Source organism: Delphinapterus leucas, chromosome 21 (assembly GCF_059928025.1).
Source record: "Delphinapterus leucas isolate spDelLeu-1000000601 "Yukka" chromosome 21, BTC_Dleu_Yukka2, whole genome shotgun sequence".
NCBI lineage: Eukaryota > Metazoa > Chordata > Mammalia > Artiodactyla > Monodontidae > Delphinapterus > Delphinapterus leucas.
In genome coordinates, this window is record NC_143149.1 from 27503703 (window position 1) to 27521115 (window position 17413).

The window sequence follows — 17413 nt, forward strand, 5'->3', positions numbered from 1 at the left end:
TCTTCTATGATGAGCAAACGCCGTGTTTGCGGTAACTTTGTAGAATACAACCAGCTGGACTCGCGAGGATCGACTCTAGGCGGTGGGGAGGCCCGCACACCTCGGTGACCAGCAGACGCGCCCCGCCGTGCTGGTTTTATTCGGGGAGCAGAGAGAAGCCTGCAGAGGCCAGGTTTCTGTTCCATCTTCAGTCAGGATAAAACCGCACCTCTGTACCCCGGGAGCAGACTGGCGGAGATCTTCTCCAGGGCGTCGCGTGGGAGGCCACGCCTCCATCAGGCTGGAGGAGGGAGGAGGCGCCCGAGGCCGGAACCCCAGGGCCCAACGGATGGAGCTCGTTGTTCGTGCCTCTGCGGCTGCGGCCCCTTATTCCTGCCGCGAACACCCGAAGCCCCGGATCTGGTCACGGAAAGGCTCTGTTTTCTCTGCACCTGTCTCCTTGGTGGGTGATGTCTGCAAACAAGGAGATTCAGGCCCTTCCATGCTGGGCATCCTCCACTACTCACTGGGCCATGGTGGGCGGAGCTGTGGAGTCTTCCTTTGAAAACGGAAAGTGTAGTATGTCAGCGGAGGCCTAGCAGGGCCTAGGAAGGGCGGTCATCCAGGGGGACCACTGGCATGTTTTTAGACAGTGTCGCTGCTTCCAGTGGGGAGTAGGAGATACAGCCGTTGTGGATGCTTTCTTTCTGTAAATGCGTGCGCCCCAGGAAAGGGTATCAGGGGGTCCTTAGCCCCACCCCCCAACCCCGGCTCTCTGAGAATTAAGTGAGGGAATGTGGATCAAAGAGGGTGTTAAACTACAAAACCCTTGGCAGATACTGTTTCTGGGTCTGTTTTATCTGAAGGTAGGAAATACCCGTCTTCAGGCCACCGTTTCCCGACACACGATGAAAGCCTCCCTCCTGGCCCTCAGGAGTCACCGAGGGAATTTCCAAGGAACTGCACCGAACGCCAGCGTGGAATCGGGAGCTCCTCGTGTTGTTCTGGGGCTGCAGAGGCTGGCCGTTCGGGCATTACCTAGAGTTTGGGCTCCAGCCCAGATTCCCACCCAGCCTTGTGTCCCCATGTGATCCTCTTCAGGGCGTCCCCGAGGCCGAGGTGTCCGTGGCTGTGTGTCCATTGTCCTGTGCCTTGGCAGTGAACAGCCGCCTTCCTGTGTGCGTGTGTTGCAGGGAATGTGGCCGGCACAGCGCTTGTTTGGGAAGCAGAGAGGCAGGGCCGCGTCTGGGCTGCCTGCATCGCTCTGCCAGCTGGCTGGCGACGTTTAACCTCACAGTGGCGCCCAGAATCGCTTGCCCTGCGGTTGCTGCCACAGCGTATGAGACTCTGGGCTTCTGCTGGCCCTGCTGCCACCCCTGCCCCCCCCCAGCCTGGACACTGGGCTGTGATGGAGATGTTCCCAGGGCCCAGTTCCCAGGGCATGTCTGACTGCCCCGGGCCCACTTCCGGGTGAACGGATGTGGGCGGCAGCCACGCCTCCCGTGTCCAGAGGGCATGGTGGTGGAAGGAGAAGGGAGCACGGGCCTGCTCTCGCTGCGCCGGGCGTCAGCCTCTGTAGGGCTCAGAGGGTGCAGATGTCCCACTGTGGCCTGTGCTGTTGCAGCAGGTGAAGGGAAGGCCCCGTGCTGCCCTTCTGGCCTGCTGTTCTCTGGGGTGTACCCTGCCTGCCACAGCTACGATCCTTCGGGCACAGACGTGTGTCTGCCTATCTCCTTAGTTCAGACTCTCCAGCTCCCCAAGGAGGCTCGTCCTTAGTGCTGGGGAGCCGCTGAGCCCACACAGGCAGAGTTTTCCTTCAGTCCTGGCTTGGTTTCGTGAATCTGTGTGTCTTTAGAATAAAACTGGTGGTGAGGGCTTCCCTGGTGACGCAGTGGTTAAGAATCCGCCTGCCAATGCAGGGGACATGGGTTCGAGCCCTGGCCCAGGAAGATCCCACATGCTGCAGAGCAACTAAGCCCATGTGCCACAACTACTGAGCCTGCGCTCTAGAGCCCATGAGCCACAACTACTGAAGCCCGCGCACCTAGAGCCCGTGCTCCGCAACAAGAGAAGCCACTGCAGTGAGGCCCGCGCACCGCAACGAGGAGTAGTTCCCGCTCGTCGTAACTAGAGAAAAGCCCGCGCACAGCAACGAAGACTCAACGCAGCCAAAAATAAATAAAATTTAAAAAAATGATAGACTGATTCATCAAGGAGTTACATGTGTTGGGTGGACATGACCTGGGCTCTGAAGGATGTGATGAATCCATGTAAGAAGAGCTGGATAAAGAGAAAACCAGTGTGAGCAACAGGGTGAGTCAGGCAGACAGAAGTTCTGTTCCCAAAGGAGGTGGTCCTAGTCTACACTCCGCCTCTGCTTCTCAAGCGGCCCAAATCGCCTCACGTGAAAAACTAAAAAGCCGCATTGCACAGCTGTAGACCGCATTCATGGCCTTGAACCAGTGGGTCAAAAATGCATGCCATGGATGAATCACATGAGGCCACCAGCCTGCTGAGGAAGTCGTCTCCAAGTAGGAAGTCTGCTGAACTGTATCAGAACGCTGACAGAGACACAGTGGGGGCGTTGGGGGGGGACAACCTATTCTTGGAGCTTGTACTTCATTCTCCACCAGGGCAAACCCAAGATGGGCATGCTTATTCCACAGCTTCACTTGACGGGACTGTCAAGGGACTGTCACATGTTGAAGGTGGTAGACCTGGCTCCTAGACCCCTTTCTCTAACTCATAATTAGAAAAGCTAAATCCCTTGTTTTGTTTTGCTTTAATGACACCATTACCTTTTCTACTTGAAAAGACAGGGGGCTGGAAAAAAGCAATCTTTGGGGGGGGCCCTTAAAATCCAAGGGAGGCATTATTTACTAAATCACATTATTTAAGAACATGGACCTTGGAATCATGAGTCAGGTAGAGTTCAATCCAAGCCCCTCCTTTTATTAGCTGTCTGATCTTGGGCTAATTCTGTAACATTTCTGAACTTCAGGGTCCTCATGGGCAAAATGGGACACTAATGTCTCGTAGGGATGCTGTGAAGATTGATTCAAATGAGATCATGTGGTTATAACATTTACCTGAGTTCCTACCTTGTAGCATAGTAAATGGTTATTGTTAATAGTAGTTGTGTTAGATAGATAATAAAATCCATTAACACTTTATTGCTTTATTTTTACTGTTTCTCCATAGTGTATGATTGGGGAACCAGATCTGCCTCTGTGATGTTCTCACATTGTTAATATGTTGTTGATGTGAGGTCGTGTTGAGGTTTACATCCACTCTTCTCTCTTCCTAAACCATGTGGTCCCACTTCATTCCCACCCGGCTTAACCTGTCCTCATCCTATTTCCATCCAGGCTAATGCCTTCTTTCCAGGCGATCATGATCTCCCTCGGTTTTAAGGATGTAGAGACTGTGGGAGTCATGTGTTCTCAGTGACAAATTCATTTATTTTCAAAGTAAAACAATGCGGCATGTGAACAACTTGATTTTGTCATTGGAAGTGCTCTGTACCAGTCAAGGTGGGAGATCAGGATCAATATGAGGAATGGATCTGAGCTCCAGGTGGTAGAGTCAGCAAAAAGGATAAAGTATCACCCTGCCTCTCGGATGGTAATTTCTTCTCACTGTCTCATCTGTGATGGCCAGCGTTGTGTTTGCCACAGCAGCTGTCAGACCAATCACAAGCCAAGCCTGGGAAGCATTTGGTCAATACATCCCGTGCATCAAACTCTGAGTCATTTTTATGTTTGTTCCCCTTATTACTTCCTCTTGCTGAGTAAAATCTCTATTACTTTGGGGTCAGGAACAGAGAATGTGCTGTGGACACCCGAGGCGCACATTCTATTGTATTTTTATTCTTTTTTGTGATGACTTCATTATTCCCTTATGTGTGAGTTCTTCCCCAGATTGTTTTTCTCCCTTTTGCTTTCTTCAGTGCCCTCTTCTTTTGGCTTCCCCATTTGTTTAGTCCAGCTGCATGGTAGTGAGCTGGTGCCATGGCTTGGCTTTCCTCCTTCAGAGCAGTCAGTGGCTCCCGGACTTCTGCATTTCACAGACCAATCAAATTAATCCCCTCCCCTCCCTGTAAGAGGATGGGCTAGCCGAGTGTTGCCAACTTCTTTGTTTTTTTCAAGGAAGGACATTAAGACATAAGAGCCATTTTCCATAACTATTATTTCATTCAGAAAAGGGCGTTTAACAACAACATAAAATCACAGAATTATACATTTATTTTATTTTTTTTAATTGAAGTATAGTTGATTTACAATGTTGTGTTAGTTTCTGGTGTACAGCAAAGTGATTTAGATATACATATATATATATATATATATATATATATATATATACATATTCTTTTCTATTATGGTTTATTACAGGATATTGAATATAGTTCCCTGTGCTATGCTAGTAGGTCCATGCTTTTCTATTTTATATGTAGTAGTGTGTATCTGCTAATCCCAAACTCCTAATTTATCCCTCACCCAACTCCTTTCCCCTTTGGTAACCTTAAATTGGTTTTCTATGTCTGTGAGTCTGTTTCTGTTTTGTAAATAAGTTCCTTTGTATCATTCTTTTAGAGTCCTCATATAAGGGATATCATATGAGATTTGTCTTTCTCTGACTTACTTCACTTAGTAGGATCATTTCTAGGTCCATCCACGTTGCTGCAAGTGGCATTATTTCATTCAGAGTTATACATTTTAAATTAGCTTTATAATGAATTTTACTGTTTTCCTTTTTCCTCTACAAGACTAAAAGCAAAGTCACTGTAGTCCATGCATCTTGTGAATGAGGGATACAAGGCACCTGTCACCTTCCCTCGGACAACGCTGGTGGATTAGAGTTAAGAATAGTGCTCAAGGCTATCTATAGTGGAAGGAACAATCAAAGATCTCTTTAGTTCTTTAATCAGTTCCTCTGCGTTCTTCTTATTTTCAGGAATACCTTTCTTCACATTTTGTCCACGTGTTTGCCATGAAATCAGTACTGCCCAAAAGAGAAATGAGCTTACATTTCCATTAGAAGCTACAGTCGTGAGTAAAGCATCAAACTTTGTGTAGAGATTTGCTAGAACATGGAGAAACAGCCAGACCTTGTGTTGCCCACTAGCTCTCCATGAGCGAACAGGATGGGCCTTGAAAATTGCTATCGTATATCATCCATTCACAGCATGCATGCACCAGTGATGATGGTTTTAGTTTTATATTTGATTTGTACCTTCCTGCACAAAAGCCCTGGGTTCTGGAATCAACAGCGAGGAATTCAAACCCTGCATCTGTCAATCACTGGCTGTGTGATCTTGGACGACTTCCTCCTCCGCTGATTTTCTCACTTATAAAAACAAAAGAGATGCTAATAATGCCCACCTCCAGGTAGTCCTAAGATTTAAATGAAAGGAGGTAGTAAGAATGACTGGTACAGTGCTTGGCACAAAGCCTTTGGGGATACAGAGATGCTCCCTTATCCTTTTTCATTGCAACCCCGTTTAAAAGGGAAAACCTAAATAGGGCATCTCAGAACCGTTCATGGTCTCTCTCTAAATTAACTAATTGCTGTGGTTCTTCCCTCTCCTCCATCAGCCACCTGTTTTGGGTCGTGTTCTATATATGTATTTGCCTACATACACCTCCTTGTTAATTTATTCTTTAAAATAGGGCCTTTTTCAATTACAGGGATATTAATTATTATCACCCTTAATTATTGTAATCTGCTACAGTCATATTTTGAGTGTGCATGCGTGTGTGTGTGTGTGTGTTTGTGTGTTTTAACCCAGTAGTCTGTGAACTTCAGCAGCCTACGGTAGCTTTTTTTGTTTTGTTTTTTTGCGGTACGCGGGCCTCTCACTGCTGTGGCCTCTCCCGTTGCGGAGCACAGGCTCCGGACGCGCAGGCTCAGCGGCCATGGCTCACGGGCCCAGCCGCTCCGCGGCATGTGGGATCTTCCCGGACCGGGGCACGAACCCATGACCCCTGCATCGGCAGGCGGACTCTCAGCCACCAGGGAAGCCCTATGGTAGCTTTTTATCTGCTTTCCAATAACACTTTCATTTCCAGCCCTCACAGGGCACTCCACGGTGATGAGCTATACAGCTGCTTTCTGACAAACATAAACCTCCTTTGATTTTTGAGTGTTCTGCAGAGGTTGGTACAGTATTCTAAAATATCTTTAAAACTCTATCACTTGAAAAAAATGTTAGAAATGTGCCTTATAGGTGCTCGTTTATCAGATGTTTAACACAGGGTCTGGCACTTAGATGGTCTCCCCTTGATGTTCCAGTGGATATCTACATAAACTGTTACGGTTTATTTACTACTATAGCTTTTAATAGAAATGTAGAATAATTTCTCTTCTGGGCAGTACCGAATTTCATTGCAAACCCATCAACAAAATGTGAAATTCACATAAAAGCCAAGTCGCAAGTATCGCCAAAGCTGGGAGAGTCGTTGCTGCCTATTGTAGATGGGCTAGTCTATTTACGGTTCTTGTACGCATACTGTAAGATATAATGTGGCAGGATTGCTATATTGTAATAAAACAATGTGGTGCTCCTGGAAGGAAAAAATGGGGTTGGTGAATTACAGCAGTCATTGTACCTTGTTCCCCGTTATTGACAATGTAGTATGATTATTAAATGCGTGCAGTGTGCATTTTACACACTTCGTGATACGTCTAGGTTTTTATGTGTGCCTGGAATATCAATATTTGCTTTACTTTCAGGGAACATTAGTTACAAATACAATAAGCGTGTTTCATTTTTCATTGAGGACATACTGGCTTCAGTTTTCAAGGCGGAGTGTGCAATCGATGCCCATGATTATTGATCTGGAAACTCTGTCGAAAGTAAGCAAGACTGGTTTGGTGATAAGCAAACACAGATGCTGTTGCTGCTTGCTGAGATGCATGAAAGTGGAGTGAGTAGCAGTAAACAGGAGTTTAATTAAATTGCTCCTTGGCAGATAGTGGGACTATTTCTCGGCTTTGGTTTAGAACCCACGGGTTCTCTTTTTCCTTTTGTTGTATGTCTGGCCTTCTCATCAATACTAATGGGAACGGTATGCAGTAAGGGGGCAGCTGACCCCATGTCCCACAGTGTCTGTAAAATACCGCATGGATTCTTCCCCCTTGGGCTACTCAGATTGTTTTTAAATGCAAAACAAAGAATTAAATCTCAATGTATAAGAAAATCTCAAGTTATAAATTCTATGCGGTACTCTCAGAGTATCTTATAAACGCTAAAATAATAATCATAATATCTTAGAAACTCATAAAAGATCCATATGTGTTTTGTATAGGACTTTGTTTCAGATTGTAATTATAACCAAAAGATTAAAATATAGCCTCCCCTTGGAATTTAACTCTGATGAGCTATATGCATAGACGTGATGATGGTGCTTGGTAAACCATGCTCCTAGGCTAGAAATGAATGAAAATGATTAATTCGATTCTGTAAGGTATTGCGTTGATAGCAGGGCACACGTAGCCTTCAGCACATTTGGGTTCAAAGCCATATGAAAGATTACGAGTGCTTGAAAATGATTAAAGCAGAGCTAGCAAGGTACGATTTCCACTTGCTGTGTTGCTATTACTTTCCCTAGAGCACAGACTGGGAATATGTATCATCCAGGCAGCCTCAGTGCTCTAGCAAAAGGGACGTTTCATTATTTCTCTGTACTAGTTCAAACATATTTTGGATAATACTATCAAGCAAACCTGTGTGTCCGTGTAGGGACCAAATCTGCTTATGAAACTGCTTTGCTAGTTTGTAATTGCTTATGTTTTCTGCCAGACATTGCATTTGTTGGTATTGGAGGTTATTTCACTTAGTAAAACTCTAGACTGGCTCTGACCACATTGCAGAACACTTAGTACTCATAACCTAGTATGCGCTAACTCTGCTAGTCTGTAGAGACCGATGCCTCTCTCCTACCGACCCCTCAGCACCCCTCTACTAAGAAATGGTTAAAGGGTTGACAGTTTCGTTCATCTTTCCAAATTAAACACAGATGTCAACAAAATGTGTTCAGGGATTTTTCTTTTTTTATTGAAGTATAGTTGATTTACAATGTTGTGTTAGTTTCAGGTGTACAGCAAAGTGATTCAGTTATACATATACCCATTATTTGTCAGATTATTTTCCCTCATAGGTTTTTACAAAATATTAAGTAGAGTTCCCTGTGCTATATGGTAGGTCCTTGTTGATTATTTATTTCATATATAGTAATGCATATATGTTAATCCCAAACTCCTAATTTATCCTTCCCCTTAATCAAGGATTTTTTTTTTTTTGGCCCCGCTGAGCGGCTTGTGGGATCTTAGTTCCTCAACCAAGGTTTGAACCCGGGCCCATGGCAGTGAAAGTGCTGAGTCCTAATCACTGGACCACCAGGAAATTCCCCAGGGATTTTTAAATATAAAACAGAAACAAGTGAAAAAAAGCTTTTCATAGAGTCCATCATATTAGCCTCTTCCCCAATTTTTCTTATCAGTTTTGTACACACCCCCGGAATAAAACCCAGTAACCTTTAAGATAGAGTTCTAAACATTAACGTTCAGACATAATCACCTGGTTTAATTAATCTAGTAATTTCTGCCCTAATTTGTTTGATTCATCTTGTGAAGACAGAGGAGCTGGGGCCGGGCGTTGGGGGGAGACGCTTAGTACTTTCAGGGCACCTTTATTATATTGATTTGTCACCATTCCCTTCATAGCAAAGCATGCAGCCTTTTCCCCTGGTGAATAATTTATAGTCTGTGGGTCTTCTGTCTGAGAATGCAGCCATCTTTACTTAGCAAAATCTAGCCCTCCTGTTTCTGTGGGAAGTAACCCAGGATTTTCAAGTAGTCATCATGGCAGAAAATTCCAAATGCCATTGCCATTCTCCAGTTGATAGCACTTTATTAAAAAAAAAAAAAAAAAAAGGCTCTCTTTTTGTACTTGCTGCACTGTCTTTTTTTGTTGTGGTTGGAAGAAAGGTGTGAGTCTGGTGTCTAGGTGACAGGCAATACTGCATTTAATAGACTTTAAGATGCCATCAAGTGTAAGAAGAGCAATTACTTTGTATACCACTGAAAGCCAGTGTTTAATTTTAAGATGTTATCAACTATAAACACAACCAGATTTCCAAGATGTCAGTGTGCAAAGTGTGCTTGTATATTTTAGAATCAGAGAAATATTTCTGTCCTTCTTTCTTTGCTTTTCCTTGGTATTATATTTTAGAAACTTTCCAACGCACAAACAATTGTCTTTTAAAAAGATCCTCTGAACTTAATGTTTTCAGAAATGGATTACGTATTAAATGACTGTGTCCTACATAACCCTAGAGTGATAGGTTTTATAGGTTCAAACAGAAGTTAGGTTTATGAAGGGGATAGAGAACAAGCTTGTTATCATAAGCGCTATGAGGAGCTGGCTTAATGCTGTGTTACAGTATGAGACTCACTCTTGATGATATAATAATTAGAGATTTCCCACAGGGTGGCCCCTTCTAGAAAATATCTGTATACATCATAGAATTAGCGATTGTTAAATCTGGATAGGATCATAATGATTAGCCAGACTTGTCCAACCCCTTGTTTATACAGATGAGGAAATCAACCTCAGAATGCAAACACAGCCAAATTCCAGGCTGGTGCTCCATCATTGCTGTGGACATTCTTGTGGATTTCTTTGGTGCAGAAATGGGGAGCAGACCCAGGGTACAGTTTACATCCAAAGCTTCTATCCTCTTGCCTTTTGTATTTGCCATTTTTCTCCCAAACTGCCAGTGCTGTTTCAATAGCAAACCTATATTTTCCCCTAAATAATGGTGGCAATGTTTTCTGTTGTTTTAAATCGAAGAGTGAAAAGCTACCTAAATATGGGCACTTTTTCAATCACTCGGTCATCTCATAATTAGGAAGGGCTATGTTTCAGTTTCACAAAAGTGCGTACAAATTTTAGCACACAGCTGTAACTTCTGTGCTGTAATGTGTTGTCTGTTTATCAGTCTTAAGTTCCCCTCTGAGTCATAAAAGTGTTGAGATCATTATAAATGAGGTCATCTGTATGATGCCTAGACCCAGAATTATTTTAATTTGGGGGTAGCCATAAGATTTTGGTTTTCCCAGCTTTTTTGATTTCCCTCTCTTATTGAATTATTTGAACTCTTTCTTACCTGGCAACCTGTTTTTTTAATACCTTGAAAATAAGAAATATGTAATATAGTTACATGTGCAAAAGGCTTTAATTTTGTCTTTTATTTTCTGGATTTAAGTTGATGAATCTAATGAAGTAAATGTAACGAGTTGCTTCCCTGACAGCAGAACTCTGGACCTTTTATACTGGACTTTATCTACTTATAGGAAAGGTTGTTATGATATTGGAATTCGTGGTAAAGCTCTTTCAGCGACTTGGAGCATCTACAAACACTCTTGCATTCACTGACCTGTACTTCTCCCCCCCCGCCCCCGCTTGCAATTACTTTGTATGATCAGTATATGATCAGGGATTAATAGGCCCTCATTTGAATTCTGAGCAGTCCTGATCTCAGAAAATAAGGCTAGCATTAGGGATAGTTTACTATTCCTCTGACACTGGCTGAGTCATCCAGCCTGGTTATACCAGGAGCAGAGAAAAAGCCAAAGCTAAGTCTTATTAGCCCTGAAGAAGCAACAGAGTCCTCTGTTTCTGTGTCATCAAGCCAGAAATATTGTGGCAGTTAAGTGTGTTGAGAATGGTCTGGCTCTCCCTAGGGACAGCCTTGCAAACTCTTGTCTTGTAGAATTTCCCAGGATTTTCTCTGGAATTTTAGGACTGTACCTTCTGATCCAATTTCACTTTCATCTAGTGATTCTTAGAGAGAGAGGGAAAAAAAAGGCTAGTTAGATCTTCCCCATCTAATTCTGTTAACTGGTTTAAAGTGCTACCAAAGATACGATTGAATCAGAGCCAGAATAGTTTACAAGGGAGAAAAAAATCTGCCAGAATGTTGCCAACTTCATCCCTACTGTAAGCCAGGCTTCTCCCAAGGGCATAATTTTGCGTCTCAAGGATTCAAGACAGCACCTGGATATCTCTGCTCAGCGATCCTCATTTGTGAATGACAGCAGTTTCTCTGGATGGTGGGTCTCTGATCTCTGCTTTGTGAAAAGGCAGACGATTTGATCTGGAAGGAAGGAGCCTCGGAAACCATTTGACCTGACTGCCTCACTTTAGGGACGGTGAAATGAGATCCAGAGACGCCTGATGCTTTACTCAAAGTCACACAGCTAGTCGGTGTTACGGCAGCCACTTCACACACCTCTTCTGGCTCTCGGTCAAGTCTTCGATCACCTGCACCACTCGCGGCTGGATGGCTCCACTCTACACTGTTGGAAAGTTGTTGACCCAGTGGCCTCAGATCATTAGGTGTTCAGCCTCGTTCGACTTTGTCACCCCAGCACATGTACGGACCAGGGGAATTCAAGTCTATGGAAGCAGAAAAGTGCTCAAGCTGTTCACTTCCGTGACCAGTAGTCTGAACAGGGCAGATGAAGAGGAACTTCCTCTGATTTTGCTTAGAGCTCTTAGTGTCTTCACCTGTAGTATGAGGATATTGACGACGATCACCCTTAGGCCTGACCTTATATGATTATGTGCAGGGATTATGTGTAGTTGCGATAGAGCTTTGGGATCCATGGTCCCTCACTCTTGTACTTTCTTCAGAGGGTGTTTTAACATGGCTAACTTATTTTCCTATGTAATATGATTTTATATTAGCCAGAAAAAGAATTCCTCGGCATCATTTATCCAGTCTTCTAAGGACAAGATGAATTCCTAACTGGGGTCCGTGTAGGCATCTGCACGTGTCTGGCATCACCCACTATTCCGCCAGGCTCATCATCAAAGCCTTGCTTCCCAGACTCAAGCACAGAAATCAGTTGCGTTGCCACAGAGCAATCAGGGCCTCCTTGCACTTAAAACCAAGACCCAGCTGAAACCAGATGACTGACTGATATCTGCATATGTGAGATGCAACCAGTGGCAAATCTATAAACCTGCCCTGGATCTGTGTTCATAGTGGACAGAAAAGTTTTCTGTTTTTCTCTTATTTGGGGTGAGCTTCAGTCTCTTTTCCACTCGTGCTTTCTTCTCAGTATGTGAATGAGGAAAGCCTACATTATTTGGGAAACAAACCTCTTTAACATGGCATTGATTCCCTCCAAAACTTGGAGCTGAAAGACCAGCTACTTTTATTTTGTTTGTTATATGGAATGACATAGACGTAGAAATGGGTTCTTTTGTTTTTTTTTTTTTGGTACGCGGGCCTCTCACTGTTGTGGCCGCTCCTGCTGCGGAGCACAGACTACAGACGTGCAGGCTCAGCGGCCACGGCTCACGGGCCCAGCCACTCTGCGGCATGTGGGATCCTCCCGGACCGGGGCACGAACCCATGTCCCCTACATTGGCAGGTGGACTCTCAACCACTGCGCCACCAAGGAAGCCCCTAGAAATGGGGTCTTTGTGACCTCAATGGTTATGAAGACTGAGGAAGGGGGCCTTCGATCCCTGAAGGCTGAGTGTCATTTGACTTCACATCCATCTGGTGGTCTTCATTCTGTCCAGGTCACCTTTATCCAAGGAAATACGAGAACCTGCCACCAGCCACAGCCTCCTCCCTGTGCTGCTATGGCTGTCACATTCAGAGGTAGGAGGGGACATGGAATTCCTTTCTGAAGATCACATCCCTGCTCCTCTTTCACTGCAGTCCCGTCCACTGCAGGACGGTGCACAAGGAGGTCAGCGCAAAGTCACACCTCGCCTTTACGCTGGTGTCCTCAGACTCACTGTGGGCATTCTGCCCCTCCCAGCGGTTAGCCACCTTCAGACCAGAAAGGCTCAGATGGGTCTAGGCTGCCGCCTCCTCTCCCGCCACGTGTGTGAGGTCTCGCCTGCTCCAGGAGCCCTCCTAGTTCTCAGCTACTGATTGTGGTTCCTTTCGAGCCCCTTTCCTAGTCCAAAACTAGCCCTTGACGTCCCACATGTCGGCAAACTGCCTGTCGATGGATTCTCACCTCCTTTGTTTGGACTCTAGCTTTAAAAAAAATTTTTTTTATACAATTTTTTTTTTTTAAAGAAGATGTTGGGGGTAGGAGTTTATTAATTAATTTATTCATTTTTGATGTGTTGGGTCTTCATTTCTGTGCGAGGGCTTTCTCTACTTGTGGCAAGCGGGGGCCACTCTTCATCGCGGCGCACGGGCCTCTCACTATGGCGGGCTCTCCCGTTTTGCAGAGCACAGGCTCCAGACGCGCACGCTCAGTAGTTGTGGCTCACGAGCCCAGCCGCTCCGCGGCATGTGGGATCTTCCCGGACCGGGGCACGAACCCGTGTCCCCTGCATCGGCAGGCGGACTCTCAACCCCTGCACCACCAGAGAAGCCCCTAGTTTCATACAATTTTTAAAGGTTACTTTCCATTTATAGTTATTACAGAATATTGGCTCTATTCCCCGTGTTGTACAATACATCCTTGAGCCTGTCTTACCCCCAGTAGTTTGTACCTCCCACTCCACCACCCCTGCGCTGCTCCCCCACCACTGGCAACCACTAGTTTGTTCTCTGCGAGTCTGCTTCTTGTTATAGTCACTAGTTGGTTGTATTTTTTAGATTCCACATATAAGTGATATCATACAGTATTTGTCTTTCTCAGACTTATTTCACTTACCTAATGCCCACCAAGTCCATCCATGTTGCTGCAAATAGCAAAATTTCATTCTGTTTTACGGCCGAGTGGTACTCCATGATGTGTGTGTGTGTGTGTGTGTGTGTGTGTATCTCACATCCTCTTTATCCATTCATCTGTTGTTAGGCGCTTAGGTTACTTCCATATCTTGGCTATTGTAAATGATGCTGCTATGAACACAGGGGTGCATGTATCTTTTCAAATTAGTGTTTTTGTTTTTGTTTTGTTTTTTTGGATATATAACCAGGGGTGGAATTGCTGGGTCATATGGTAGTTTCCAAGTAGGAAACTATTTTTAGTTTTGTGAGAAACCTCTATACTGCTTTCCACAGTGGCTGCACCAGTAGACTCTAGCTTTAATAATCGGCTCCCTCCTTACAGAAGAGAAGTTGGTTCTCAGGTGCCAACTTGCAGTTCGGATAGTCTGGGTCCCAGTTAATTCCCCTGGAGTCTGGGGTCTCCTCTGCAGGGTTCTCCACCTCCCTCCAATAGTACCGTTGACAGTAGAGCCTGCAGCCATGCCGCCTGCCGTATTCCTTGGCATTCTCTGCTCCCCTGGGGACATGACTCAGTGTGCAAAACGTTGGGATCCCAACTCCCCAGTGTTCAGGTAGACCAGTTGTCTATCTTTACATGCTTGTTAACTTGCTGCCCGGTTCAAGATCTAAATATTCCCTTGGTGGTGGTTGCCCGTGTCCCACCTTTTTCTGATTTACAAAGACTTTTTCTAGACCACGGTCAGTAATTTTAGGTGCACATACCCCTTCTAGTCCAATACTAAGCAATTTATTTTATGCTTTTTTTTGTTCCCTGAGGTGAAGAATTATTTTCTGTCTCGATCCCAGGTATAGCCTTTAAAGTATCTGGTCAGAATGGCTAGGCCTACATTTTCTGATGTCCAGTACACACTTCCAGGCACACGGAGGCCCAGAGTAATGAGTGCCGGCAGCAACGTAGTGTCACAGAGCCTGGGTTAGGCACGAGGCAGGGCCACTTACCCACAGGCAGGAATCCACAAGAACGATCATGTGGAAGGTAGAATCTTGACAAGAAGCCAGATCAAAGCCCGGTGGTTGGTCCAAACCAGTCACCCATTGGAATGTACAGAGAAGAACACAGGCTTTGTAGTTCAAACAAACAAAACCCTGGCACTTCATTTTAACTGTACCACTCATTGTCCTATGTGATCTTAAGATTTCTGAATCTCAGTCCAGATAACATCTATCTCCTTATGTTGTTGTTAAAATTTTAAATCAGGATGGTTTGGAAAATGGTTTATAAACTCATAAGTGAGACTAAAACAAAAAACTAAACAACATTCACCGTTTTGTTTGTGTTGTGCTCTTAAGCATTCTTCCAGAATCACAGAGAATTTCCATTCAATCAAGGCCTGTGTACACGGTGCTCATTTTCCCCAAGAAGCAAGAAGCCTGCATATTTTTACTTCAGTGTTAAACTGTAAACTAAACTAGGCAACACACAAAGGAGTAGCAAAGGTTACAGAACAGAGACACTGCAGTACACATCCTTACTAATGGGATCGCTAAAATGAGAATGATTTCCATCCCAAGGTCCTCTGGCACTGACCAGAGAGCTCCTGGTAGAGCTGTGTGAATTCATTTCCTGGGCCTTGGGTGACCTAAATGGATCTATTTGAGAGAATTTAGAGCATTAGAAGAAGTATACTGAGTTCCAGGGTACAGAGAGACAAGTTATTTAGTTTTGAAAGGTTACACTTTATGATGCAGGGAAGAAACAGGTGACGTGACAACATATATTGATTTCAAAGTGCCTTTTGTGCAATTATAAGGTAAATAAAGGAACAATTCTTATGGGTTATTTTTTTTCCCTCTCTGGATTTTTCTACAAAGTTACACAAAACACGTACAGACTTCTTAGAAGAGTCCACTAGCATTTTATTTTTTTTCCCCTACTGTCCTTGGGCACCATAATCTACATCCCATTGTGGGCAGTATTTACCTCCTCATTCCCTTCTTACTCCTGACTCTCCCTCCCGACCTCAGTCCCAGGGTGTATTTGCACCCAGGTGTGTCCTTTGGGTTCCAGCGATGCAGCTATAGAGTGATACCTCCGTTGCTATCACCCACCACATCCACACACAAAAAAATATTTTGACTTTGAAAGTGATGCACATTTTATCCTAACGCATTAAGTGTGTGGCTTCCACTTTACCTGTCACTCATCTAGGGTCTACTCACCTACCCAGGAGACTAGCTCTAGCTCTGAGGTAGGTCAGCTCTTAATAAGAAGTCAAGCAGAAGTTATAATAACTCATTGCCTTGGCTGCTTGGAAAACATGATAATGCTCCTTAGTTGTAAGAAATCATTTTAACAACACTGACTGTTGGCAGTTTATTGATGAAGGCTATGTGAAAACTGCAATAAACAGCACATGATGCATGTAGCAAAGGGTTCTTCTGTGTGGCATTTATCTATCTGTGATTTATACCCTGCTTACATTCACAAAAGGATTTGAGCTGGCTGATAATAAAAGACGCATATACAGTAAGACTGTTATGTATGTAGAAAGGGGAGATCAAGAATCATATGGAAAGAGAGAGGAAAAGAGTTATGCTTGTAGTGTTTTCCTCCTCATCAAGGCGATAGACGTAGGTTATGGTCTTAGGTTCCCTCTCTCAGACTCACTGAGATGCCCTGAAGAGGAGACATGCAATTCGTTCCTCACGGAAATAAACCCAGTAAAATTATATGGTGGACACAGGGGAGGAAATTATATTTAGAAAGAAGAGAGTAGAAATCTCTCTCCTCCTTTTTTTTTTTTTTTTTGTCATTTATATTGTATTACTGGTCTTTTAATGGAAAGGGATCATGAGCTTTCTCAAAGCCGGCTTAGTGGGAGTGTCAGAAAGAAAATGTGGATTAAATTGCTCAGACTAAGAAACCTCTCATACAGATTTAAGGAGTTCGATTGAAGCTAATTATACATCCATGACATTTTATTTACCATGGCATAAGAAATCATCCATTTCCTTCCTCCCCAAACCAGTGCTATTCTACACAGCTAGAGAATTAATTTGAGAACCAATGCTTCATCTGAGACAGGGTGATGAAGGATATATAGGAATCAGTTAGGTGGCAGATGTCTAAACAATGCCTGATTAGATGAAATGTGTTTTCCTTCAAATGTATTAGCATAAAGTGTCGTATAGCCTCAGAAGTCAAAAACATCCAGGTAGTTATAAGAGCTAATGAGTGACAGAATTTTTCCAGGGTCCCTTCATTATAAGCATGAATGATTACTTAGTGTGGGGTGAACAACCACATTAATTTTTTTATTTATTTTTTTAAACAGCAGGTTCTTATTAGTTATCCATTTTATACATACTAGTGTATATATGTATGTCCCAATTCATCACACCACCCCTCCCCCACCACTTTCCCCCCTTGGTGTCCATACGTTTGTTCTCTACATCTGTATCTCTATTTCTGCCCTGCAAACCGGTTTATCTGTACCATTTTTCTAGGGTCCACATATATGCGTTAATATACGATATTTGTTTTTCTCTTTCTGACTTACTTCACTCTGTATGACAGTCTCTAGATCCATCCATGTGTCTACAAATGACCCAATTTCTTTCCTTTTTATGGCTAAGTACTATTCCACTGTATATATGTACCACATCTTCTTTATCCATTCGTCTGTCGATGAGCATTTAGTTGCTTCATGACCTGGCTA

At 44.1% G+C, this 17413-nt stretch overlaps 1 protein-coding gene across 1 annotated transcript in view; it reads left to right on the top strand.

Moving 5' to 3' along the window:
- The first annotated feature begins 6798 nt into the window (after positions 1 to 6798).
- Positions 6799 to 17413, top strand: part of UNC5D (unc-5 netrin receptor D) — a 192959-nt gene continuing 182344 nt past the window's right edge. Inside the window, exon 1 of the mRNA XM_089903552.1 lies at positions 6799 to 6834. Coding sequence (XP_089759678.1) covers positions 6799 to 6834 — 36 coding nt within the window. The remainder of the gene's footprint in view (positions 6835 to 17413) is intronic.